We start from the raw sequence: 27719 nt of genomic DNA on the forward strand, positions 1-27719 counted from the left end.
AACGATATCAGCAAATGTTTGTTATGTTCGTGCCTCGAACATAATGTGTATAAGGTGCTTCCGGGTTTCCATCATGTCTGGCGAATATTGATGACTGACACAATATCGACGTTCAAGCTTTTTGAAAATTAGAATGACACGTTTCCTTTCTTGAAAACATGCAAATGTAGGTCTAGTTCATTGTTTACTGTAAATGTCTATTATGTGCGCTCTGTGTATTGTGGTCGTCAACTGTGCACCATCTTACCCCATTTCTGTTTTTATGATATGCAATACATTATCAACACATTACGAATGTGTTTTCTCCGATGTTGCTGTTTCAAACATTAGGAATACCGAAAACAGTGTCCCTAATGCGTTTTCTGATGATATCATTGATATCACGCCAAACCTCTGTGTTCATCGTTTAAGGATTCAACTTCTGTATTCGTGGATTCACACTCGTGTCATACACGAGTATATACACGGCTATATGCTTCTACTAAGGGGTGTATTGAACATCATTATATATTTATTAATCGCAGACTAAACCCTCTCATTTGAATTAAGATGGCGCATAGTCAATTATCGGAACGTTGGTTGTTACAACATTAATCAGCGCTTAACACTCAACCTTTCCGCGTTTACCGCAATCTGATGCGAGTTGTCTGATAACATATTTCACTTATTATATTTAGAAATCGGAGGCGTCAGAAATTAATAATTTAAAACGACCATATATACTTATTAAGAAATGCAGATAGGTAAAGATCACTGACCATTCATGTAAAGGGTATTATGCAAACGTACTTTAAGTATCGTGTTGAACCGAACTATAAAGGATATGAAACGCTTTAGGCTAAACAATGTATTAGTAGTTTTCGTATCGTTGTACTTTTCGAAGGGTCATGATTTTAGTAAATAAGTAATGGCTGTGTTTGTAAAAGCAGGTTTAATAGCTTAAACCAACTCCTTCAAAAAGAAGCATGTTGGAAATTAGGACAATGTGACACAAGCGTACAGATTAAACCTAAAATATGTAGCTGGCTAACTGGTAAAAATGTTTTAATACATCGCAATGTAAACCTTTAATCAACTCGTCGATTGCGTTTACCAAACTTCTATTTGACATGCGTGGAATGATGTTTGGAAGGAAATATGAAGGCAATGTACAAACACACTTTTTAAAATACAATATAATATATTTTGCTTAAAAGCAATATCAGCAACAACAAATTTGAAACATGACATATAAGCGAAATAAACAGAATGTTGAATGGTTTAAAAAGGCAAAGACAAAAAAGAAACAAACACACACACCTGAAATACAAACTAGTATGTTTTATAAAAATTATTCAGCTAAATGTAAGTCTTGGTCATCTTTATTAGCAAGCAAACCTTCAATTGGGGAATCATTAATGCATTAAAAGATTACTTTAACCGGCAGCTCTACCACGTGTGTCACAAGCCAGAATATTAACATTGGTTTAAGAAAATACAACATTGATGTCACATTATACATTCGTACCGACTGTTCAAACTTGTTCAATATTGTCAATTGATTGCTAAATGAATATAATGATTGTACGAGCATCCCTTTAGTGCAAGTTATGTTTTTCACAATTATGTTACAATATCATTTATATAAAGAAGTGAAACTCCAGCTGCTGGAGCAGTAGTGAATTTGTATTATATATACAATTAGTTGGTCCTAAGTAATATAACAATACTATTTTAACGAAATTTACCTCTTAAGGACAATTTCAAATGCAAAACGATGGATACCAAACGTGCGTAGGAATTTGTAAACAAAATATCAATTAACACTACCACATACATACCGGCATGCTTCATTAATATAGGTCTACAAATAAATATTGCAATATGACGTTCGATTATATTAATTAAACATGCTAAACTATTTGTTTGAATATCATAATGCCACTTTTTTAACAAAATGTGCTTATAAAACACACAAATATTTCTGTATCATTATATTCATTTGAAGATTGCTCGTATATTTGTATAATGTAATTCGTTTACATGATGTAAATTAATCGACATAAATACCCGAGTTTTAAAACAATGACTTTTTCGTGAACAAGAACATTTGTGGATTTCTCATTAAAAACAGTATTTTGGACATGTTGTATTAAGTTAATTGATCGATCGACTCCCGAAATCATATCGTATAAATGTCCAACGAATGATAATTATTTTACCGTTGTGTTTTAAATTGCTGAAGATCAGTCGCTTTCTAGAGTCAGGTTTTTTCCAAGGATAATACCTTTTGGTGTTTTATGTCAATAGTTGTTTTTGAAATTTTGTATCATTTTTTTTTAAATAGTCACGTGTATGTATATGAGATTATATTTCTGAGGTTGAAATATATTTTCTGTGTTATGGCATCAATCGAACGTAATTTTCAAAATATTAATAATTGTGTACATAATGGATCGTTAATACTTTCTTATATTGCGGTTCCTTTGAATACTCAACACACATTTTTAAATAGAGAAGTTTTCCCCTGAAGAAATTTGTTGGGAACGACATCTAAAATTCACGAAAAAAACACGAATATCTTGTATATTATAATAACATGCATCCCTAAACTTCCATATGTTATGACATATGGTCATTCCGGTTTGAATTAACACAGATACACTCTATTAGATTTTATAAAACGAAATAGATACGTGTATGCGCAAATCCGTCGAATCCTATATTGTCTGTGTCGTAGATATTGGTTTTATAGACGCCACAATGCGAAACATCATTGAATTTTACACACCGATTGGATCCGCGAAATGAATATTCTGATAATGTATTATTGTTCAGGTACGGTATGTAATATATTTATGGAATTAATGCTCACTTCATATTACTTCAGTAAGTTTTTTAAATCCAATAAGTGTTTTTTTTCAGAAAATGTTTAACATGGACCCGTTTTCACGTCGCGATTGAAAATGTCGGATGTGTTTAGATTAGTCTAACAACATATTGTCGATTCATCACCTTGTTTGCGTAGTTTTCGCATAAGGATTGTTTCCATAAACATCACTTTATGTGTCAGTTATTTCTGCAATCGCTTTAGTTATTTTTTAAACCTGGACAACACAAGCGGTGGTTTCGTTATATTTGTACGCCCAGGCAGAAGCTTTTGTTAGGAAGTTCGCCACCGAATTCCGTACTTTCCTCCTCACGCCATTCGCCGGGTGGCGTCAAGGTGGATTTTTTCTATGGGATGCCGCTCTCTCGGTTTTTCTTCGTCGGCGGCGACCTAACTGATGTACTGAAATAATTGTAAACCCAGTAAAATGTAAATGACAAGCTATAATTTCTTTCCAATATATAATAGAAAAAGACACACACAGACAATAAGCTGTCAGATACGCTAGTACGTAAACAAAAAAATCAAACATGCATATATGATATTCACAAATTCGAAATCTCATAGTGTTAAATTGTATTGTTATTTGTATAAAAATTGTTATTCTAATCATTTGTTGTACTTTAAAGAAAGGTGCTGTAAATTTGAAACTGTGTTTTCTATGTTTTTTCTCTAGTAATTCTTGATATGATGTTTCCAAATCCTATGTCACAAACAAACAGTGAACATAAGTTAAAAACAAATGCATTTTTTATTGCAGTTTCCACATCAAGATAAAACATAACTGTACAGTTGAAAAGGGAAATAAAACCTGAAAAGCACTTTCAAGAAGTCGTATAGTAAAATGATATCAGATCAACACTGCCATTAACGAACCACAACAAACAAGCAATTGCACATGAACGTTCTTTATCAAGCGCATTCGATTCAGCATTTTTTACGATGTTCACAACATTAACTACCACCTTTTTGCAGACTGAACATATAAATAAACAAAATACAGTCAAACCATCAATTATTCCTATCATATTTGGGACACTGAATACCCTTAAAGTGAAATTTCAAGACAGGTTGAAAGATTTCAAATTATAAGTTATTACACGTACACTAGATCACAGTATCCTACATAATGACTTCCTTGGACATATATCATCCGACCCGTCCTCCAGGACGTCATCACTGCCTTTACCAATCTCTGCATTATCTATGCCATCACTCAAAGGACGCGCCTATTGCAAATAAAATACAATAATAGTTGTACATATAGTCTGTTTTCATCAATCAAAATATGCACAAGGCTGTTAGGTTAGCAAGGTTTTATTTGAAACCGGTTTGTTTCTGACTATCTAATTAATTTAGATGGGCCCGTAACATGTTCTTAATTGATCCGAATGATAAGTTACAATAAACACTGATAAGTAAAGAGAATACAGTGGATATTAACCACCTTTTTAATGATGTATGGAACATGTAATGTAACTTTTGTTACAAGTCCGTAATAAGACTCTCAATAATTTGAATGTTTGTGTTTGTTTAGATTGTCTGCAGAGTTCAATAACATTCAGATCAGTACTATCATAACTATTCAAACTGTGCATGTGTAAGCCGGTTTACCAGCCTTTTGTGCACATACCAGTAACTGAGAACTGCCTATTTAGGATGAATAACCATAAGGGCAATAACATGACAAATCTCCACACACAAAAAATCCTCTTATTAATAGGCCACCCCATTAACCAACTGCGCTAGACAGCCAGATTTTAAGCTATCACTTAAGACAATATCAATCTTTTGTATAAAGATCACTCAGTCGAGGAGTTATTAAATAAGATTTGAGTAGAATAGAACGCAAAAGACATCAAACTTAAATGTATTTAAGATTCAATTACAAACTGGGATGATTAATATTCTGAGAAGCCCGTTCAACCGACAAAACCAACAAAACCAGCATTATAGCTCATGAGAAATACGTCGTGCTTCAAACGCTTCCCGAAGCTAATCTGGTTTCGCCCGTAAATGTTTGAATATCGTCGCGGGTTATTCAAATGGAACATTTGGTCTTACAAAAATAAAAACGATATTTTTTGTCGTTAACTCTATGTTACCATTCAATATCTAGCGTTGACATTTTGGCTGGTGCTTTAACACTGCTGTTTTATAAGATATCTTTATTTTACAAAATAATGTACGAAATACTCGTGGACGTTGTGTGTCTATGGGGCTTTAACAATAAAATAAGCGGCAAAAATTGCAAAGTTGTAAAAATCAGTAAAGTTGCTAACAAATATTTCATAGCATGAAACACTATCGATCTTTTGGTACTAAGGAACGGTCTAAACAAATTTGGAAAAAAAATTTGTAACCCTAAATTTTTCCAATATTTGAGGATTTTGTATATGATTATTCTTTAAACACGAAATGGCAGTGAACAGTCATATGAATATTAATGTGAGATGCCTTTTATCATGTGCTACAATCAAACTCAAGTAGCATTAAGAGTGCACAGAGCTTTGCAGTGCATTCTTGTTATCACCTTTTCACATAGTAAAAAAACAAAAACCAAATGAATAGAAATTAACAAAACCAACTTTTTTTTCATTTATTGTAAACAATACAAGTGCGTTTCATGAGAACTTAAGCAATATTTGAGCATTGTTCTGGTAAAACTAGGCCTTATGCATGTGCCTAAAGCGTTGTTCCGATTTTGCCAGTAAACGATAATCAGGGACAACAATTTTCCCCTAGACTGGATTTTAGCTAAGAAGAGACTTCATTTAAACATGTGTTCCGCGGTCGGAGACATATGCCCCTCCAAACATGGCTTGGAACTAGTTACCCCAATTTCAATAGGGGTCATCTACATCCAAGGTCAATACGCATGTGAATTATCAAGCCAATCCGCCGATTCGTTTATGAGTTATTGATTGGAAACAATGTTCACATTAATTGTGACAATAATCTAGACATATGACCTAGTGACCCCGATTTTGATAGGGATTATCTGCTGCGCAAGGCCAATGAGCATTGGAAGTATCAAGCCAATCGGTCTATTTGTTGACGAGTAATTGATCAGAAACGCTTTTCCCACTTGTGCCAATGAAGATGATCTTTGACCTAAAGGCCCCAATTTCAACAGGGGTCATCTACTGTCCATGGTCAATGCACATGTGAAGTATCAAGCCAATCGGTCAATTCGTTGGCAAGTTATTGATCGGAAACCACTTAGTGTGATAGTGACCTTGACCTTTGACGTAGTGACCTCAATTTCAGTATATGTCATATACTGTCCAAGCCCAATGCACATGTGAAGTATCAAGCCAATCGGTCTACTCGTTGAAGATCGGAAATGATTTTCACACTTAGTGTGATAGCGACCTTGACATTTGACTTTGCCAACACAATTTCAATAGGGGTCATCTACTGTCCAAGGCCAAAGCACATGTGAAGTATTATTAAGCCAATCGGTAAATTCATTGACGAGTTATTGATCGGAAACGATTCTCACACTTAGTGTGATAGTGACCTTGACCTTTTATTTTGTGACCCCAATATTAATAGGGGTCATCTACTGTCCAAGGTCAAAGCACATGCGACGTATCAAACAAATTGGTAAATTCGTTGGCGAGTTATTGATTGCAAACTTACTGGTCTTCCGACATTCTGACTGGTCTACCGACAGTATACCGACAGTCTACCGAACGTCTACCGTCAAACAGCCAGCAAAACAATATACCCCTTCTTCTTCGAAGAGGGCATAAGAAAAATATCCATAAAAGTAAAACCTAATTGCACAGGCTTATCTGGGACGACACTATAGGAACATGCATTAAACCAAATTTTGCCAAAATAATGCAACAATTGATACTTCCATTAAAAATTAAATCAAGTGCAGCACACCCATGAGAACAATCTTTATAGCTGACCTTCGGTGCAGACTAAGACTTAGAACACATAAAAAATAAAAAAATAAAATAAATAAATAGTTCATCATATTCTTTACCAGCGATTGCAAGCAACACTATTTTCTAAAGAAACTTTTTTTCTAGAATTTGTGAATTTACAATGTGTTTTAATGTTGTGTTGTAATTTGTTTTTCAGTTTCTGTCTACTTGCTGTGATTGTCTATACATTTTTCATTAAGTCATTCAAATATGTTGTTTTGCATGTCTTTTATTTAAGCAAATGTATTCAATATTTAATCTCATTTTATTTTAAGGTAATTCAGCCAGCCTAATATTAATGACATTTGTTAGTGTCAGTAGAATATCGATGTTCATCCATAATTAAGAAGGGAAACAAACATAATTGAAGATGTGCATTGTTTGAAAAATAAATTTTCCTCTTTCGATTCTTTCTTAAAAACCACACGATTTGTTTACTTTAACAATTGTTATATTTTATATAATGTTATCTTTTGTAGATAGTTCGTTACGTAATCTTAACTCATTTCAACTCTCATGTAATACCAATAAGTGTACTTACTATGTGCTCATGTTATAAAATGGTAATTTAATTTAATCCAAACTTATTTCATATCCCACACTATGCTATAATTATTTCAACTTATATCATCCCAATGTAAATTCACATGCTTTGATATATTTTATATGTCATGCAATTTCATCTTATATCTTATTCCGTCTTACCTCTGCGTTCATACCGGTCTCCATTTCTCTGGAATCATCATTGAAATCATCACTGGAATGGCAGGAGAAACATTAAGTGTGATTTTCAATAAAGAATTTCAGACATTAAAGGTACACTCTTCTCATGCTTAGGGCAGACAAAATAATTCTTTATACTATTGCTGACCTGAAATATCAAGGTTATTTTCTACTCTTGCACAGCAAAGACATATATGATACATTTTTGTCTTTCTGAGGTAAGATATAAAGGTCACACTCTACTCTCAATCAGAGTTGACAAACAGTCACACTATACTCTAACTCAGAGCAGACATAACGGTCACACTCTACTCTCACTCAGGCTAGACATTAAGTTCACATTCTACGCTTACACAGGCAAGACATAAATATCGAACTCTACTCTTGCTTACAATTATACACTTCTATCATTCAAGTCAAAAATAAAAGTTACAGTCTACTTTCACATCGGTCAGATAGAACATTTACCCCCAAATATGATAAAGAAAGTTACACTTTATTGTACTTACACTCTCCCCGCATCCTGGAAATTATTCTCTTGTAGTTCCTGTTCAGGGTTGTTGCCTGCCTTCCTCTCCTTCTTGCCCACTAAAATAAGAGGAACTAACAGCTTTGTGAATGCGTATAGGAATCCATTTTGAATTGTTTGGTACGCTGCTTTTTCCTATTCCTATATTTTTCCAAATACTGCCACATACAGCTCATTTCTAAAGCTTTGAGAAACATATCCAGTGAAATAGGAAAATGCTGTGCCTTGGACATGTTTGCTTCAACTCTGATGCTCCTCAATGCAAAACGTGTGAAATTCTTTTAATATTAAACATATATTTGTACACAGATTTAATCGAAATGAAAAGACCATGCTTTAAATCATTGATTACAACTGCTATTGTTAAGATTCAGACAGTCCGTTGATTAGCAAATTATAACTTAATGTCACAAAAACTGGTTTACTTCCATTTTGACGCTTTCAAGCAGCGCCGCTGTTATCCTTAAAGTCTGTCCCTATACAGGAATTAACTGAATGATTGCACTTCCATTGGCCCAAGGGCAATGTACAATTTTAAATTTTATATCATCCAGCTAAGAAAGGTTGCAAAATATTTATGTCAATATTTGTTGATATGTTAACAAACACATTCATTAACACATATATTTTAGCAAAAATAAACAACTGAAATAAACCGAGCCATGTTTTAATTTGTATTTTTAAGCAATGTTTAAAAACAATTTACAACTTTTTTTTTCTGGCGATCACCTACCAATAATGTAATGCTTGATAGTTTTCTTGGCTACTAGGAGGAAAAAAACAACATAAATCAATCAAAATTTGCGAACTTTAATCAAACAAGACTGATAGAAAACTTCAAAAGAAATGTCTAAACGACAATTAACTTGCATTAAGGAAAGTATTCTTTGGGAAATAACTGACCCTCCAATATTATAACAAGGAACAACAGGAGGATATACGCTTACGTTTACATGTACACCTCAGAAGCAAAGTGAAAATGGCTAAATGCAACCAGCATACAACGCACAGGCTGTTGAGATTGTATGCTGTTTGCTGCTCATCAGTATCTTGTGGTTGAAAATTAAGCCTTTAAAGCTCGTATCTAGTAAGGAGGTCTGTAACTTAAATTGATATTCATAGGAACTACAAATGTGTCAAAGTTCGATTATATGTGGTAAAGGAATAACCTCTAGTATACTTACATCGGCAGGTACCACCTCTATTCCGGTACAGGATGATAAATACCACAACGAGTAACACTACCAGGATACCCACAATCAGAGCAATATACCACAGATTGAATCCTGCCGCATTGTCCACTGGCACAGACTCTGACATGGAATTACAGGGAAATAAGTGAAACAAAATATAATGTATCTTTTTTTCAAGATTACAAGTTTTTCTGAACTGTCTGAAAGTTTTAACTATTACTATTGTTTTCATTCCTAGATAAACGGTGACTTGTTTTGCTTAACATGAAAAAACTTGAAATTATTTAGAAAAGGTTGTTGGGTCTTCTTTGTAAAAAAAGTGACATGAACAGCTATAATTCAGATAAAAGAAGGAGAAAACACAACCTTGCAATATTGGAAAAAAATGAAGTCCTACTTGGTTTTTCCAGCTCCTTTCCTTTCACTGTGAAGTTCATTACTCGATAGTCAAACGTGTGGCTGATATTGATGGAGAACAGTCTGTCATCAGTGAGGTTTTGGTAGATATCATACTCGGCCGTATCGTCGGCCATTACCGGTGTTTTCACGTCGGGTATGGTGAAGGTCAGCTCCTTGTCCGACTGTGAAAGCTTGAAGTACTTGTAATACCTGGAGTTGGGTGGGAGTGGCTGCTTCTCTGTAAGATAGTTATATCAGTGAGTAACATTCAATGAACATAGCGATTTATCAAATAGGATTAACATAGATGTATACATGAAGAAATCATCTTTGAGCCACTATATGTAAACAACCAAAATTAATTCCCCTTGGTGGTCAGTGACAGCTATCAATACTGATCATAGATGAAAGTGCTGCTTTTCTAAAGGGAAGAAATATTGATGACTTACATAGATGGACATTCAGAATAGCATGCTTTTCTAAAGAGTACCAATATTGGTTTAGCAGCAAAGAACGAAATTGGAAATTATCGAATGATTTTTTTCAAGTAAGGTATATCATTTATGTAACAATGAAATTCAGAATCCTAAAGTGCTAGCAACACAACATGTAGCGTTTAATCTAAAATGGCAGAGGGGCATGGAAATTGACTTATAAAAAGGCATTGCACACGGCGATTCTCTTACAACAGGCACATAAGATGCTTTCAACTTTTAAAACTTTTAATAACAGCTTAAACTAATCATGGCAGAACTTTGAAAGTAACTTTACGGATGTTTATGTTTAGCGTTCATCGAATATGTGCAATGACGGCGCATTCATATCGAACGCTTTTGTCGTTTTCAAATGAAAAGGTTAAATGAACCAGGGACGTACACGTGTTTGTATACGTCCCTGAATAAACTAAGTAGCACATTAATAAATGCCATTTTATAACTTTTAATTTAGTCTGTATTCATAACTTAATACAGCATTGAACACAGAAAGTTTCAATCAGCGTTAGATATCCGCGTGTTCCTCGTGACAATGAGAGTCAAACGAACGGCGGTACATGTATATGCAGGTTTGCCTCTCAGGGAAACGTTAGTCATTAAATAACAAAACAAGAGCACCGCCTAGCGACTGCAGACTGCTCGTTTTTGTTTTTAATTTTAAGGACCTATCTCGATACTTCAATAAAAAAGGAATGAGGTGTGGGGGTGGAGAGGGATGTATAGTGTGGGGGTGTGGTCATTTATTACATTATCTTCCAAAGATAAGAAACACAATGGAAAAAATTCACCTTCTTGGGGGGAGGGGGGATTCTTGGGTTAAATAGTTAGACGGACTTTCAAAAATACAATTATGAAAATAAATAATTGTGTTTTTTTTAATGTTTAAAAAAATATTGGGTGTCACAGTGGTCGGGTGATTGATAGCGTGGTATTGTGTGAGGGTATAGTCATTTATTAGATGATCTTTCCAAAATTAGAAAAACATGGAACAAACATATCATTTTTGGGGTGAAGAATTCTGTGGTGAAGCGAGGGGGATGGTTTGGGTAGAGTGTATTGTGGTATGTCAGGTAAGTGTTGTTTTGTCAAAATATGAAACAAATCTGATCATAAATAAAAAAGTTATGGCAATTTTAGCAACAATTAATATTTTGACCTTGAGAGTCAAGGTCATTCAAAGGTCAAGGTAAAATTCAACTTGCCAGGTACAGTACCCTCATTGTAGAATGAAAGAAGTTAAAGTTTGAAAGCAATAGCCTTGATACTTTAGAAGTAAAGAGGATCTAAACATAATAACAATTTATTCAAAGTAACTAAGTCAAAAAAGGGTAAAAATTCCGTTTAAATGACAACCAGAGTTATGCAACTTATCTTGTACAGTCCTCTAATGATAGTTAGCGAGTGTTCCAAGTTTGAAAGCAAAAGCTATGATACTTTAGGTGTAAAGTGGACCAAAACACAAAACTCAACGAAATTTGCAATTTTGAAAGTAAAAAGGGGCCACAATTCTGTCGAAATGCCAGTAAGAGTTACATAACTTTTTATGCACAGTCCCCTTATAATAGTTAGTAAGTGTTGCAAGTATGAAAGCAATATTTTTTGATACTTTAGGAATAGAGTTGACCTAAACACAAAACGTTTGTTTTCAATATTCTATGTATAAAAGGGAACATAATCTGTCATAATGCCAGCCAGATTTATCCTACTTTGCCTGTCCAGTCCCCTCATGACAATAAGTAAGAATACTAAGTTTGAAACCAGTAGCTTGGATACTTCATGAGAAAAATGCACCTAAACACAATACTTAACCGGCGCCGACGCAGACTCAGACGTAGACGTCGAGCCGACGCAGGCGCCGACGCTCAGGTGATGACAATAGCTCATTTCTTTCCAAACAATAGATGAGCTAAAATTGCTATACATGCAAATAAAAGTTCTTTTAAATCGGCGAGGGTTTGACTTGTTAAAGACAGTTTTCGAAACTCGGCCAATCTCTTAGTAATAACAATCTATATCGTTACGGCCTTGTGTCTTACTAATATTCTGATATTAACAAAAGATGTCGGATCATTTAAGTTTGAATAACAATATGCAAGTCGTTAATTTAGGTAAATATAATTTGTACCCTATGTAGGTGAGCGAAAAAAAAACACAGTCATACGCAAGGACTGAATTACAATTAGTGCTGATTTATTTCAGACTATCATTAATTCGTCCAAACAAACTCCACGCCGTTTCCTTAAGATCAAACTCCTTTTACTGATTGGTTTCCAATTATAATGCCGCTTAGCCAATCAAAATGACGTATGCATCACAAAAATGCCGTAGGCAGAGTTAACATATCGTATTTCGAGCTTATACCAAATCGCGCAATTAAATGTTACGGGATGATTATTGATTTTAACAGCACTTTTCAGGTCATAGGCTCTCTTTTATTGCGTCATACGCAGTCATGCAATAATATGTAGGTGTTGGGGACACCGAGATAACTAACGATTGTAAAATCAGATATGACTTGAAACATATGGATCTAGATAAAATCTAGATCACATAAAAGGACACATCGCACTAATGGGCTTTGAAAGGGGTAGAGTGGCGCTCCGAAAAATAAGGCATGGCGGGGCGCCAGCTGATTAGGCCTGGATAAAACACTACAACATGTCATAACAAACAGTGAAAATGTGTGGGAAATCAAATTATAATTTCCCAATAAATGATGAAGCCCATACATGTTTTGTATTATCATCTTTTATTTAACCTTTGACCTTTTCCTTTGAGCAATATACATGTGTTTATGTGATAGGCACTCTCAACAGGGTGAAGTATGTGGCAAGTTATTCATAATTGTAGATGACAGAAATAACAGTGTAGACAAGCTCTGGATTTCCGCGTTTGATGATCCTTTACCACTTTTTGACGCATGTGTAGTCCCTTAGAAAGTTAAATTTACTGGATTTAAGTTTTAAAGGTTTCGTTTCCAACCATTTATAACTGATGAGCAGCAAACAGCAGAAAATCCGTAACCGACTTCAAGTTACTCTCAGGAAAGTTTTATGCTGTTTGCACACTGCCAATTTTCACTGTCCTTCTGAGTGGGAGAGGGTTAATTAATTATTTGCCCCCCCCCCCTCCCCAAATCCTAAACATGGACACACAAATCATCTAATGTGAGTAAAAACTTGCATAAACCCTACTTTCCAGAAGTCCGATTTATGTACACTTTTCAAATGGTTTTATATACCATCTACCCTAAAAGATCAGTTAAACAACCGATTGTAGCAATTGTTTAGGGGTCAAAATGAACGTGTTGTTGACCTGACTACACTGACCTATAATCTGGTCACCAGTCGACGTGGTAACTGGCAAGTACCAGAACCATGTGTAGCTAATCTGGTTTTGCCAGTCTGGGTCCGTGATGGCATCGATGACAATGACGATCTTCATATTGGGTTCAACGTCGTATGTGGCATTGGGCGCCTTTACTATCTCAATATTGTCTGCAAGAAGCAGCAAATCAAAAATTTGTTTTCAACAAAAAACAATTCACTGCGAAAGTTCGATTTTTGTTTAAATCTGATGAATAAAGTTGCTTTGTCAAAATCAGGACAAACTCATTATAACCTGATTAAATTAACTACACTGTTCAATTATATGAACCTACATTTAGGAAAACCGGATTAAATACATCTGAGTAAGTTTATCCCAGATTAGTATGTGCAGTCCGTACATGCTTATCAGGGACAATACTTTCTGCTTTCATGAAAGTTTTCATTAAAATGTCTCTTTTTCAATAAACATTAAGTCATTGGCAAGTGTCATCCGTAATTAGCCTTTGCTGACTGCATAGGCTAATCTGAAACGACACTTTGCAAATATGCATTTAGCCTAGTTTTCCAAAAGTGAGACTCATATTTTCTAATATGTTGTCCACTTTTAAAATTCTCAGTAGCCAATCGCTATACTTGTCATAGGAAGCCCTTTACATATCATTGTTCAATGTATTTGTGTTACATTGTTCACATTGTTTTCCTGAACCAAACATATATTCATTGTATCGAAGAGCATACCTTTCAGAAACAATACCGGTATTCTGGTATTATGATTTTGGAAAGATCGTTAAAATGCTTTCCAACTAGGGATCAAAGCCAGGATAGGACCTAGTTATACCTATCTATTCAAGCTCGATTGAATCAAAAGCGTAAGGCTTATTTCAAAATCTTGAGTCCGCTTCCTGGGTAGAACCATAACTTTGAGTCATTCGGAGGAGCTCAAAGAATGCTACCACAACGGTAATCAAACTTGATCTCCCGGTCCCTTGGCACACACCATTTACACTACCCCACGCAAATCTGTTAGGAAAGCCAACACATTACATCATACAAGACTGATTCTTATTTGACTGTAAGTTTGATTGTAAGTCCAGCACATTACCCACTACATCATTCAATACTGACTCACCAATGACTGTAAGTCTGACACATTACCCACATAATTCAATACTGACTCACCTATGACTGTTAGTCTAACAAATTACCCAATACATCTTTCAAGACTGAAATTATTTGTACACATTTATTATTCTAAAGCAAAATTTGGATTGGATATCTGGTTTACGCAGCAAGTTTTATTGCAAGTGCCACAGCAAGCGATGATGAGGTCAACAGCGGTAACCTTATGTTAGTTCCAAGCATTTCAAACGTTAAATCGATGTATATAAGTTAAGTATTTTGAAGTATAACTGATCGTCGTTCAAACCTTCTTGAATAATTTCATCAAATAGTCTATAATCTTAAGTATAAGTAAATTATATTCAACTTTCAGCACTAAATGTACCAATACAATACCACGTTTATTATCGTTATAGAAACAAGAAACGGACACGAGAGCGTTTCAATAAGCCTGAGAATTTCGATGAAATCGAGCAATTATAAATAGAAGCTCTTTTGTTTTTTACAATTGCACATGAAATACAACAACCCAAAAATGACAACTACATTGACTTAAAACCAATTCAAGCGAAACAATTGAGTTATACATAGGTGTGACACAAGTGGAAATTGTGTATATATTATTTTATTAAACGATTTCTGGACGGTCTGGACAGACGAGCTTTTTCAAAAATCTGTTGTGACCCAAATAATTGTATAAATCATTTAAGGAATTGTTGTGAAGTACTTGAACGTTATTGACGACATTTGATTATCACAACGTCTTGCGATTGTTCACATAATATGTAGTCGATGAATACGCTTATTTGACAGGGATCTCATGAAAAGTATTTAGCTAGGAGTGTTATACATTAAAGCATGGTGAAACATGTAGCCATTAACGTATCGCCCTACGGAAACCTGCACTGACATGAATATGAAACCGCATTGGCGTGTCACCGCATAGACGTGACGTGTTTGTCTATGCGGCAATTGTCAATTTATATAGACGACCCCGTCAATGCCATCGAACACTCGCTCCGCATTGACCATTCTAAATAAATGCATTCCAGCCAGCCTGTTTAAATACGATAAAGTTATGAATGAAATAAACATGGATTTATACAATTATACACGCATACTCAATTTCTTTGTGAAAATATTTAAATAAAGGTTATCATTGTTCAACACATGTTATTTCAACGTATTGGTATGCGGGACTCGAAATAACACTCATTTTTATTAAAACAGCAAAGTGTGGAATATCAATTAAGATTATATTCATAGTCGCGTCAATGTACACAAGTTTAGTGATGCAAAAGTGAAAAGCTGGACTTCAGATATAAGGAGGAGGCTACACAACCCTGCAATATTCGAAAAAAATGAAGTCCTACTTTTTATGTCCAGCTCCTTTCCTTTCACAGTGAAGTTCACCACTCGATGGTCAAACTTGTGACTGATATTGATGGAGAAGAGCCTGTCATCCGCGAGGTAATGATAGAGATCATACTCGGCCGTATTGTCCGCCATTACAGGTGTTTTCACGTCGGGTATGGTGAAGGTCAGCTCCTTGCCCGACAGTGACAGCTTGAAGTACTTGTCATAGCTGGAGGTGGGTGGGAGTGGCTGCTTCTCTGTAAGGTAGTTATATCAGTGAGTAACATTCAATGAACATAACGATTTATCAAAAACAATTAACATAGATGTATACATGAAGTTATCATATTTAAGCCACTATATGTAGACCAACCAGAAATTATTCCACTTAATGGTAAGTGACAGCTAGAAATACTGATCATAGATGGAAGTGCTGCTTCTCTGAAGGATAGAAATATTGGTGATTTACATAGATGGAAATTAAGAATCATATGCTTTTCTAAAGAGTAACATTATTGGTTAAGCTACAAAGAACGAAATTTGGAATTATGAAATTATTTTCTCAAGTGAGATATATCATTGAAGTAACAATGAAATTCAGAATCCTACAGTGCTAGCAACACAACATGTAATGTTGAATTTAGAAGGGCAGAAGGGAATGGCGAATGACTTGAAAAAGGAAATTATCGAATGATTTTTTCAAGTGAGGTATATCATTTATGTAACAATGAAATTCAGAATCCTAAAGTGCTAGCAACACAACATGTAGCGTTTAATCTAAAATGGCAGAGGGGCATGGCACTTGACTTATAAAAAGGCATTGCACACGGCGATTTTCTTACAAAAGGCACATAAGATGTTTTCAACTTTTTAAAACTTTTAATCACAGCTTAAACTGATCATGGCAGAACTTATTTGAAAGTAAACTTTCCGGATGTTTATGTTTAGCGTACTTCGAATTTTCGCAATGACGTCACATTAATATCGAATGCACTTGTCGTTTTCAAATGAAAAGGTTACGTGAACCTGGGACGTATACGTGTTGGTATACGTCCCTGAATTAACTTAATAACACATGTTTCGTAATGCCTTTACTAAATGCCATTTTTAACTATTAATCATGTCTGTATTCATAAATTAATGAAGCATTGAACAAAGAAAGTTTCAATCAGCGTTATATATCCGCGTGTTCCTCGTGACAATGAGAGTTAAACAAACGGCGGGACACGAATATGCCGGTTTGCCAGTCATGCAATAGGTAGTCATTAAATACTAAATCAAGAGAACCGCCTAGCTGGTGCAGACTGCTCATTTGTTTGTTTTTAAATTTTAAGGACCTATCTCAAAACTTCAATACAAAAAGGAATGAGGTGTAAGGATGGAGAGGGATGTATTGTGTGGTGGTGTGGTCATTTATTACAGTATCTTCCACAAATAAGAAACACAATAAAAAGTCATCTTTTTTGTGCGGGGGGGATTCTTGGGTGAAATGGTTAGACGGTCTTTCAAAAATACAATAATGAAATTAGTTGTGTTTTTTAAAACCATGTTTAAAAAAGAAATAGTTTTTTATCGGTGGGTCGAGGTGGTCTGGGGGTTGAGAGGGTAGTATAGAGTGAGGGTATAGTCATTTATTAGATGATCTTTCCAAACTAAGAAAAACATGGGGAAAATCATTTTTGGTGTAAGGTAATCTAGCATGGAGCGTGGGGGATGTGTTGGTGGAGTCTATTATGGTATGTCATGTAAGTATTGTTTTGTCAAAGTATGAATCAAATCTGATCATAAATAAAGAAGTTATGACAATTTTAGCAAAATTTAATAATCAAGGTAAATTTCAACTTGTCAGGTACAGTACCTTCATTGTAGTATGAAAGTAGTTAAAGTTTGAAAGCAATAGCCTTGATACTTTAGAAGTAAAGAGGCTCTAACCAAAAACAAATTCAAAGTTACTTAGTAAAAAAGGGTCATAATTCCGTTTAAATGACACCTTTACTTTGCCTGCCCGGTACCCTCATAACAGTTAGTAAGAGTACTTAGTTTGAATACAGTAGCTTGGATACTTCATGAGAAAAATGCACCTAAACAGAAAACTTAACCTGACGCCGACGCAGAGGCAGACGTAGACGCCGTCGCCAACGCAGACGCCGACGCTCAGGTGATGACAATAGCTCATTTTATTCCAAAAAATGGATGAGCTAAAATTGCTATACATGTAAATAAGAGTTCTTTAAAATGTGCGAGGGTTTGACTTGTTAAATACAGTATTCGAAACTCGGCTAATCTCTAAGTAATTACAATCTATACCGTTACGGCCTTGTGTTTTACGAATATTCTGATATTAACAAAAGATGTCGGATCATTTTAGTTTGAATAACACTACGTAAAGTCGTTAATGTAGGTAAATATTATGTGTACCCCATGTAGGTGAGACAAAAAAAAACAGTCATACGCGAAGACTGTATAATTATTGCTGATTTATTTCAAATAAAAAGTCTGTTAAAAAAGTTTGGGTCGTCGAAGTTTGTCATTAAGAAATTTGAGTGACTATCATTAATTCGTTGACACAAAACCCAAGCCGTTTTATTAAGAACAAACTCCTTGTTCTGATTGGTTTCCATTGATAATGCCGCTTAGCCAATCAAAATGACGTATGCATCGCACAAATGACGTAGGCAGAGTTAACATATCATATTTGGAGCTTATACCAACTCGCGCAATTAAATGCTACGTGGTGATTTTTGATTTTTACAGCACTTTTCGGGTCACAGGCCCTCGTTCATTGCGTCATACGCAGTCATGCATTAATATGCATGTTTACGGGACACCGAGATAACAAACGATTGTAAAATCAGATAAGACTTTAAACATATGGATCTAGATAAAATGGCACATCGCGCTAATGGGCTTTGCAAGGGGTAGAGTGGCGCTCCGAAACCTTAGGCATTGCGGGGCGCCAGCTGATGAGGCCTAGATAAAACACTACAACATGTCACAACCAACAGTGAAAATGTGTGGGAAATACAATTATAATATCCCGATATATGATAAATCCCATACATGTTTTGTATAATCATCTTTTATTTAATCTTTAACCTCTAAGCATGACCTTTAACCTCTAAACATTAGATATTTTTTTTATGTGATCGGCACTCTCCACAGGGTGAAGTCCGTGGCAAGTTATTCAAAATTGTAGATGACAGAAATAACAGTCTAGAAAAGTTCTGGGATACCGAGTTTGATGATCCTTTACCACTTGGATACATATTTTGACGCATGTGTAGTCTCTTAGAAAGTTAAATTTATTGGATTCAAGTTTTAAAGGCTTTGTTTCCAACCATTTAAAACTCATGAGCAGCAAACAGCATAAAGCCGTAACCGTTTTCAAGTTACTTTCAGGTAGTTATAGCTTTATGCTGATTGCAAACAGCCAGTTTCACTGTCCTTCTGAGTGGGAGAGGGTTAATTAATTATTTGCCTCAAAAACCTAAGCATAGACACACATATCATTGAATGTGAGTCAATACTTGCATAAACACAACTTTACAGTAGTCTGATTTGTGTACACTCTTCAAATGATATTAAGTACCTCCTACCAAAAAGATCAGTTAAAAAAAACCTTTGTAACAATTTTTAGGGGTTAAAATGAATGTGTTGTTGACCTAACTACACTGACCTATAATCTGGTCACCGGTCGCCGTGGTAACTGGCAAGTACCAGAACCATTTGTATCTAATCTTGTTCTGCCAGTCTGGGTCCGTGATGACATCTATGGCAATGACAATCTTCATATTGGGCTCAACATCGTATGTGGCATTAGGGGCCTTTAATATCTCAATCGTGTCTGCAAGAAGCAGCAAACCAAAAATTAGTTTCCAACAAAAAACAATTCACTGCTGAAGTTCAAGAAATATTTTTTTAAATCAGATAAAAGAGTTGCTTTGTCAAAACAGGACAAACCCATTATAACCTGATTAAATTAAGTACACTTTTCAATTATATGAGCCTACATTTAGGAAAACAAGATTAAATACATCTGAGTAGTTTTATCCCAGATTAGCATGTGCAATCCACTTTCTGCTTTCATGGATGTTTTCATTAAAATGATGTCTCGTTTTCAATAAATATTAAGTCATTGGCAAGTGTCATCCGTAATAAGCCTGTGCTGACTGCAGAGTCTTATTTAAAACGACACTTTGCACACATGCATTTAGCCTAGTTTTCCAAAATGGAGACTCATATTTTCTACTATATTTTCCAATCGCTATACTTGTCATAGGAAGCCATTAACATATCATTGTTTAATGCATTTGTGTTACATTGTTCACATTGTTTTCGATGATTTAGGAAAGAACGTTAGATTACTCTCTAACTAGGGACCAAAGCAAGGATAGGAAAAAGTTATACCTATCTATTCAAGCTCGATTGAATCAAAAGCCTTAGGCTTATTTGAAACTCTTGAGTCCGCTTCCTGGGTAGAACCATTACTTTGCGTCATTCGGGGGAACTCAAAAAATGCTACCACAACGGTAATCAAACTTGTTCTTCCCGTCCCTAGGCATACACCATTTACACTACCCCATGCAAATGTGTTGGGAAAGCCAACACATTACATCATACAATACTGATTCTTATATGACTGTAAGTCTGACACATTTCCTACTACATCATTCAATACTTACTCACCAATGACTGTAAGTCTGACACATTACCTACATCATTCAATACTGACTCACCTATGACTGTTAGTCTAACAAATAATCCAATACATCATACAAAACTGAAATTATTTGTACAATTTTAATATTCTTAACGCAGCAAGTTTTGAGGAGGTATCTTGATCTCGGCAGCCATTTTGACGTCATCTTCTTCATTTTTCAAAATATAATTTGCACTCCGTAATTCATATGTAATCTCTATAATATTATCAAAATAACATGTTTCAATGAACAGCTCGTTTACATTATGCATGGAAATGAATTTTACATTGGACTTAATAAATATGTATCTAATTACTCTAAATAACAATATTCATTTTACAATTTACATAACTCAATTCTCAAGATGTGTATGCACACGCAACGATTATACATTGATATATTTCTTATAATGACATAAGTTGATAGACGTTTTCTTTTTTTTTATGGTAAACTAGCCTGAGTGTAATGACGTAATTCGCTAACTTTATATATTCACCAGTCCATAGATTACTTGAATCCGTTCAAAAATCGAACAATCGACAAGATATAGTTAAATTTAATTTAAGTGGATTTTCAAAATAGGACCTTGGACGGGTTACACTAATTGTCGTTGCCAATAATTGCACAAGTACATGTATAATACTATTAAATTGCTAGATAAGCGATCGTTTTTTTATAGGCAGTACCAATCATATTACGTTATTTACCTAAGTAGCCATGCGCGTCGGAATAGATTTTATCTTATTACCAGATGAAAATCGATAGTATAACAACGATGGTATGAACTTCAGCTTGATACTATCGCTATTTTTATATCAGGATATTTTCCAATTGCTATTTATAGACGAAACTACTTTTTACCTCATTCATAAAGTTCATGTGAAACTAATATTTTCAGCGACCTCGTATGCATAAAAATGTATTTATAATTATTATCAATTCAGAATAATATTACATTATATAAAATAAACAAATAAATAATAAAACACAACGTTAGCCTTATTGTTATTTTATTTCATTTATTTATGATGTAAAGAAGCTGCACTTAAATTGGTGTCTGCAACAGAAAACAATTCAACTAATATGTCTGATCATATTGAATATCCAAATGTGAATTTAATACTAGAGGATAGTGACTTTGAAACTGAACTCAATGAGCAAACTGCAAATACAAAAGATTTTGTTGAAATTTCATATGAAGACAAAGTTTGGGTTTGATGCCAGAGTATTGTTTGATTTTGACCATGAACTGGAAAAACCTGCTACTGACAAACTAGCTTCTGAGAACATTCCCATCAATGATCAAAATAAGAATTCAATCAGGCAAGAAACTTCAAAAGTTTAAGGATGTTAACATTAAACATGTCAATAAATTTATCACAGACCAAGAAAATAAAAACACAGCAAAAAAGCGTTTGCTTATATCAACAAATTTCGCAGATATCTTGAACAAAAAGGCGAAACAAAGCAAATACATGAAATTCCCGTTGATCAGTTAGATCGCTATGTGGCAAGATTCATCCTCTCCCTAACTAAACGGATGGGTCGGACTATGAATCGAGTTCATTGAGAGGCTTTTTAAGCTTGTTGGATCGGTATTTCCGTCGTCATCGTTTTCCACACAGCATTATGTCCGGTTCCGGAACAGACTTTGCGCTGACTCGTGAAATCCTCAATGCAAAAAAGAAAAGCCTAAAGAACGAGGTTTACTTCTGGTCTTAATATATAATTATATAAAAAGGAAAGTAAGTTAACTTTATCCAATAAATGCAAAGCCTATCCAAATAAATGCATACACTATTGGAATTATTCATAGCATTTCTAACAAGACTATTGCCAAGCAATATATGTCCCCTACCGGCTCCACCATTGTCATATTTCTTTTATATATCTGTTGCCATAGCAACCATAATTTTTGACGTTCATGACGTACATTATAGCCATATCGCCATCTATCAATGTTTCAAGTTTCATGAAAAACATATGAAGAACTTTGGAAGTTATCGTAGGATCCAGAAAAGTGTGACAGACTCACAGACTGACGGACTGACGGACACACAGAGCGCAAACCATTAGGCCCCTCCGGTGAAACCAGTAGGGGGCAATTACTAGCATATACTCTGTACTTAAGTTGTGTTTTTAACATGTTAATAACACAAATAAGTATATTTGACTGAATTATTTAATGAAATGTTAATACAAACAATTTAAGCTATTTTAGTTGTCCGATGGATTTTTGCAATGGAAGGCAGAACACCACCTCTAAAATGCATACCTTCACATTATCGAACAGTTGAACATTGCTGTATACAGGGCTTAGGCAACCGGCGGAAGCTTAACCTCTTACCAGATGTGGGAAACTGCTTGGCTTGGTCCACACACTCCATGTTCCCTGCTAAACACAATGCGGCTAAATAACAGTCTCCACTTTGGCTTAAAAGGGACAACTGAATAACACAATTTGAGTTGAATAACTCTATTTTGTAAAAATGAATTGTTTCAAACATTAGTGATAGCTCAAATTACATGTTTTTTTATTATTGAAAACCAACTCTTTTTTTAACAAATAAAATGTTCGATACAAAATCCAATGCAGAAAAACTTGTTTCAAATAAAAGTATTAATTGATGATACTGTAAATGTGCCAAATGATTTACAGGGGTTTCGCTGTCGATTGTCAAAGTCCATTGTCAGTAAAATTGACAAATGTTTAAATTGTTGAGGTTTTAACAATTTGTAAATTCAAATTTGTAGACTACGTCATCTAAATTAATTTACACATATGATCAATATAGTATTAAAATGGTAGCTAAAAGAACTCTAGCGAACAGTTGATATTGTACTGACAGACCTGTTTAAAGGCGCGCCATTCAAAATAATAAAAAGCAACATTTTAATTTATGGAAGCCATAACTATTAAAATTGCACTGTTCAGGGCTTTTTTCCTTCTGTGAGAATGGCCGTTTTTCACAAATTTATTACAATCGCTACTCAAATTTTAACAATTTCAAGAAGTTCGCAACTCAAATTTTCACAATTATAGAAAGTTCTAACCTCAATTTTTTTTACAATTTTAACAATTTTGCGACTATTCTTTTTTAATTTTGAACAGTTCACGTCTCATTGTTTCACAGAATGGGGTGGCAAAGGCCGCTTCACAAAACTGGAAAAACAACTGTTGTTTCTTCATTTTTGTGTGTATTTTTGTGTATTTTTTTATTTTTACGTTTAAAAAAGCAATAATAGAAAAAAGACTTTTAACATAAACAAAACAAAACACATAGCATACCTTATATTTAGATGGGGAGATGTGAGGCTGAGAACCACTGCAGAGGGTGATGAATGCATAGAGTTTCATGAGAGGCAGACAAAAACTCGCACTGGTGAGAATCTGGTCGACTAAAGGAAGGTCAACCCCAAGATGTTTAAGGTAAATTCTCCTCGTTACCCAAATTTGAAATTTTCTGAAAATTGGTAATATGAGAACTTACCTAAAAGTGTGTTTTTTTGAAGAGGAAAGTCGATAAAATCCCTATCGATTTCATTTCAAGCATAGTCGCGACATCGTTCAAAATTACCTGCATGCGAGAGTGTGTTGACTCCGTCAAAATAACATCGCAGCATTCGCATTACCGCATTTTATTCATGTTGTGCCAGTTATGTCAGCCATACTACGAAAAGTGTGACTGAGGTTTTATTCTGACAAATGTTCTTACCAATAAATGTAGCCATAAGAACGTAAACGTTTTTACTTTAGCCATATAAAGCATACCAACCGCCTCATGGCGGAAATATTTTGCAAGGAACCGGAACTATTTAAGATATTCGGCGAATAAATTCATAAGAACAATTGATTTAACAAATGTTTCGTGAATATTGGACTGTGATTTTTACTTCAAGAGTTTTTATTATGTTTTAATAAAGCCATATACAATACTGACGCGACCCCTTGTGGCCATATTCTCAGAGCGGCAGAACCGTGTTTAAACCCTGCCCAGATACCAATATAACACATTTTCTGATCAAGTGTAATGAGTAGTGGACCAACAAATGGACGTCTTCAGTGTAAACAAGGTTTCACTAAAGCCATTAAAAGGATGCTGCCTCGCTCCCTTGAGGCCATGTTTTTAAACGGACCGGAACCTTTTCCTAAATATGTCTAGATATCGTTAACAAAAAGGCCAGGTTAAATAAAGGTTGAACTAAAATGTGAATTATACCATGTTAACGAGGTATAGCTCTAGCTACAATATACATATAATAAATCTGCCCGTGAACCTGGCGGCCATGTTTGTCAACGGACCATAATCACTTCTTAAAACACGGCCAAGATCTTTAAAATACATACACCTACCATGTTTCATTCAGATTAAAAACAGTGAGTGTTTTAATGTTTATTAGATTTACAAGTCAAGGGAGACTGCCCTGCCATCTGGTGGCCACGTTTGTCAACAGACCACAACCGTTTTCAAAGCAGCGAAAATAACCTAAGAGCAAGTGTTCCTACACAGTGGAATGAAACTAAAAAGTTAACCCTACAGTGTAATTGGTTTTTTCTAAAGTACGTTATTAAAAACTAACCGGCTCTCTGGTTGCCATGTTTTTCAACGGACTGGAACCATGCATAAGATCAGCAGAGATAATTTTTGGATAAAACAAATCTGAATAAGTTTTATAAAGATTTGAAATGATGTGGCATCTAGTGTTACCAAGGACTACTCACGATATACGAAGGCGAAGCATGACAGACGAATTGTGACAAAACTATTCATCATGTACATAATACGCTCAGATGAGCGTGTGACTTTAATGTTAAAAAGATGAACATACCGTGCGTGCTGCAGTTGAGATCCGCTAGGGTGACTTCGCTTATGCCACGCCCCTTCAGGTGCACGGGCTCACTACACACAGCGTCAGATACTGTGAGATTGGAGACGCCGGCCTGAACTGTCACAATGAGCCATCGCAGCTGGCAGTCGCAGACGAGCGGATTGTTTTCGAGATTACTGGCAAGACAATATATTTTTATATGAAACTGTTACCTACAGATTTACTACCTTTAAACAATTGCACTTGAATTTGTAAGACAACAATTGTTTGTGGCTGTTTTAGTTTTATTGTTGGAACTTCACAATCACTTGACAGAAATTCAATGATTGTTTAACTCATGAAATAATTGTTGGTGTAGTATCGGTATAATTACTATTAAGTGTGTATCCTCTTTTCACTAAACAATACCTGGGAATTGTGAACCATTGTAAATGTGACAACAAATGACGACCTGTGATTGAACATTAAATCAAAACAAGAGAACACATTTCACAGGTTTCCCGGGTAGATTAACAGAACATCAAGCGAGCCCTAAATAAAAATAAAATATAGACCTGTTTGCTGCATATGCAAAAAGCACTGCATTATAATAATATATTCAAAAATGAGATTTGTGAATAAACACAAAAACATGCTATAAAACAAAGAATGTTAATGGAAGCATACTTCATTTATTTATTAACCATTGGACTGTTTTTGCTTGATTCAGTTAAATTTAAAAACATTCCATTCTAAATATGATAATATAGTAAAACAGCATGAAATATATACTCGATGCATTCGTGTATATCGCATTATTGTTTCTGTTTTTCTGTTTCAAACTATCACTTTATTCATTAATATAATTCGAAAATGAACTTACTGACTAACTTACTAACTTTATGTAGAAAATATTAATTGAATGATATAATCCAGAAAAGTTGGTGAACTATTTTGGGTGGACTTTGTAATTTGTATTTCGAAATACAAACAGGTCTTCACATATCAATGTACTGATTTTATTTTATTCCAGAGTATTGATGTTTGTATTTAATATTGTTTCCATTCTATAAATAACAATTTTCTTAAAATATAATTTAACAAAAGTTTGCTCTAGGAAATGAGTTTTTTATTTTCTGTCGCAAATGACAAAAATATGAGGTATCACACAAGTTTTTTAGTTATAATTTGCTAGAACTGTTTTGATTTGCATGTAACATTATTTGTATCTGAAGATTACTAGTAGTGCTTGAACTCACAATTGCACCGGTCACATAAAATAGTATAATCATAAAGTTTGTAGGTCTGACGTCAATTTACAAATATTCTCTTGATATGTAGTACACGCGCTGATAAATACCACACACACCATAAACAACTGGGACTTTGTTTTTAAAAAAATCCTTAATTGGATATTATATATTTCATAAATAAAATAGTTATATGTCAAAGTTTGTCGCGACATGATTGTTAGTACATCAATTTGCACATATGAATGCAATTATATGAGTTACACTGAAGCACATCCACGTACACGTTCTGTAAACAGAACTACAGTCCTCAAAATACGTTTAAGGTTTTAACCCTGGCAATACGGCACTCTGATTTTCTATTATTTCGTCGCGTATTGCCTAGGTGTATGGTATTATGCATACAAATGAACGTTACAGAAAACATTACCATACATATAAGATGTCTTAAACATTCCAAGTTTACTACCCTCAATATCATTGTTTCCTTTTTTCGGAACATTAATAGAAACATACATTCTTATGAATATAACTATTGAACGAGCAAGGCTTTTGGGGTTAATATGTATTCATAAATTCATTAGTAATGCATTTAAATAGTAAATACGATGTTACAAGCTGATTAAAGACGTTCATGCACAAAAGTTGTGTTATTTTCCTCTGAAATCCAGAATAAGTAACAAGTCATTCAGGTTTTTTATTCGGGAAAAGGAACCATGTTTGAACGTGTACATTTAATATAATATGTCCGGGGTTGAAAATAGAATAACAGTATATTTTCACAAACTTGTGTTGCATAACCTTATAAAATATCGTAGTTCACATAAAAATGTCCAAAACTGCTAACAATTTTTAAATATGCAGTCCATCAAATGTAAAGGAAACTGATCGGGCCCGAATAACCCAATATCACACATTTCATCTTGCTCATTTAAGCTATGGTATTCAAAAGTACATAGTTTTCACATCGAAATAGTCAATCATACAAACAATTGTTTGAATAATGAT

The 27719-nt window shown here is 34.6% G+C and overlaps 1 protein-coding gene across 1 annotated transcript; it reads right to left on the bottom strand.

The window, feature by feature from the left end:
- Window positions 1–1166: 1166 nt before the first annotated feature.
- Window positions 1167–26153, bottom strand: LOC127872679 (uncharacterized). The gene is made up of 11 exons (XM_052416008.1): window positions 26149–26153; window positions 25483–25658; window positions 19629–19796; window positions 15970–16209; window positions 13478–13645; window positions 9653–9892; window positions 9247–9375; window positions 8043–8121; window positions 7516–7567; window positions 3976–4098; window positions 1167–3271 (listed from the first exon to the last, which is right to left on the bottom strand). Exons 1-10 carry the CDS (start codon window positions 26151–26153, stop codon window positions 3982–3984), a joined length of 1374 nt encoding a protein of 457 aa, XP_052271968.1. The 3' UTR covers window positions 1167–3271; window positions 3976–3981.
- Between the last annotated feature and the right edge of the window lie 1566 nt (window positions 26154–27719).

This window comes from Dreissena polymorpha, chromosome 3 (genome assembly GCF_020536995.1).
Source record: "Dreissena polymorpha isolate Duluth1 chromosome 3, UMN_Dpol_1.0, whole genome shotgun sequence".
NCBI classification, from domain to species: domain Eukaryota; kingdom Metazoa; phylum Mollusca; class Bivalvia; order Myida; family Dreissenidae; genus Dreissena; species Dreissena polymorpha.

Excerpts from the sequence above, each read along its gene's own strand:
- LOC127872679 (XM_052416008.1), bottom strand. Across the intron at positions 9,893-13,477 it reads GACTGGTGACCAGATTATAG|AGAAGCAGCCACTCCCACCC; the intron begins GTCAGTGTAGTC and ends ACTATCTTACAG. Across the intron at positions 4,099-7,515 it reads AGACCGGTATGAACGCAGAG|GCGCGTCCTTTGAGTGATGG; the intron begins GTAAGACGGAAT and ends TATTTGCAATAG.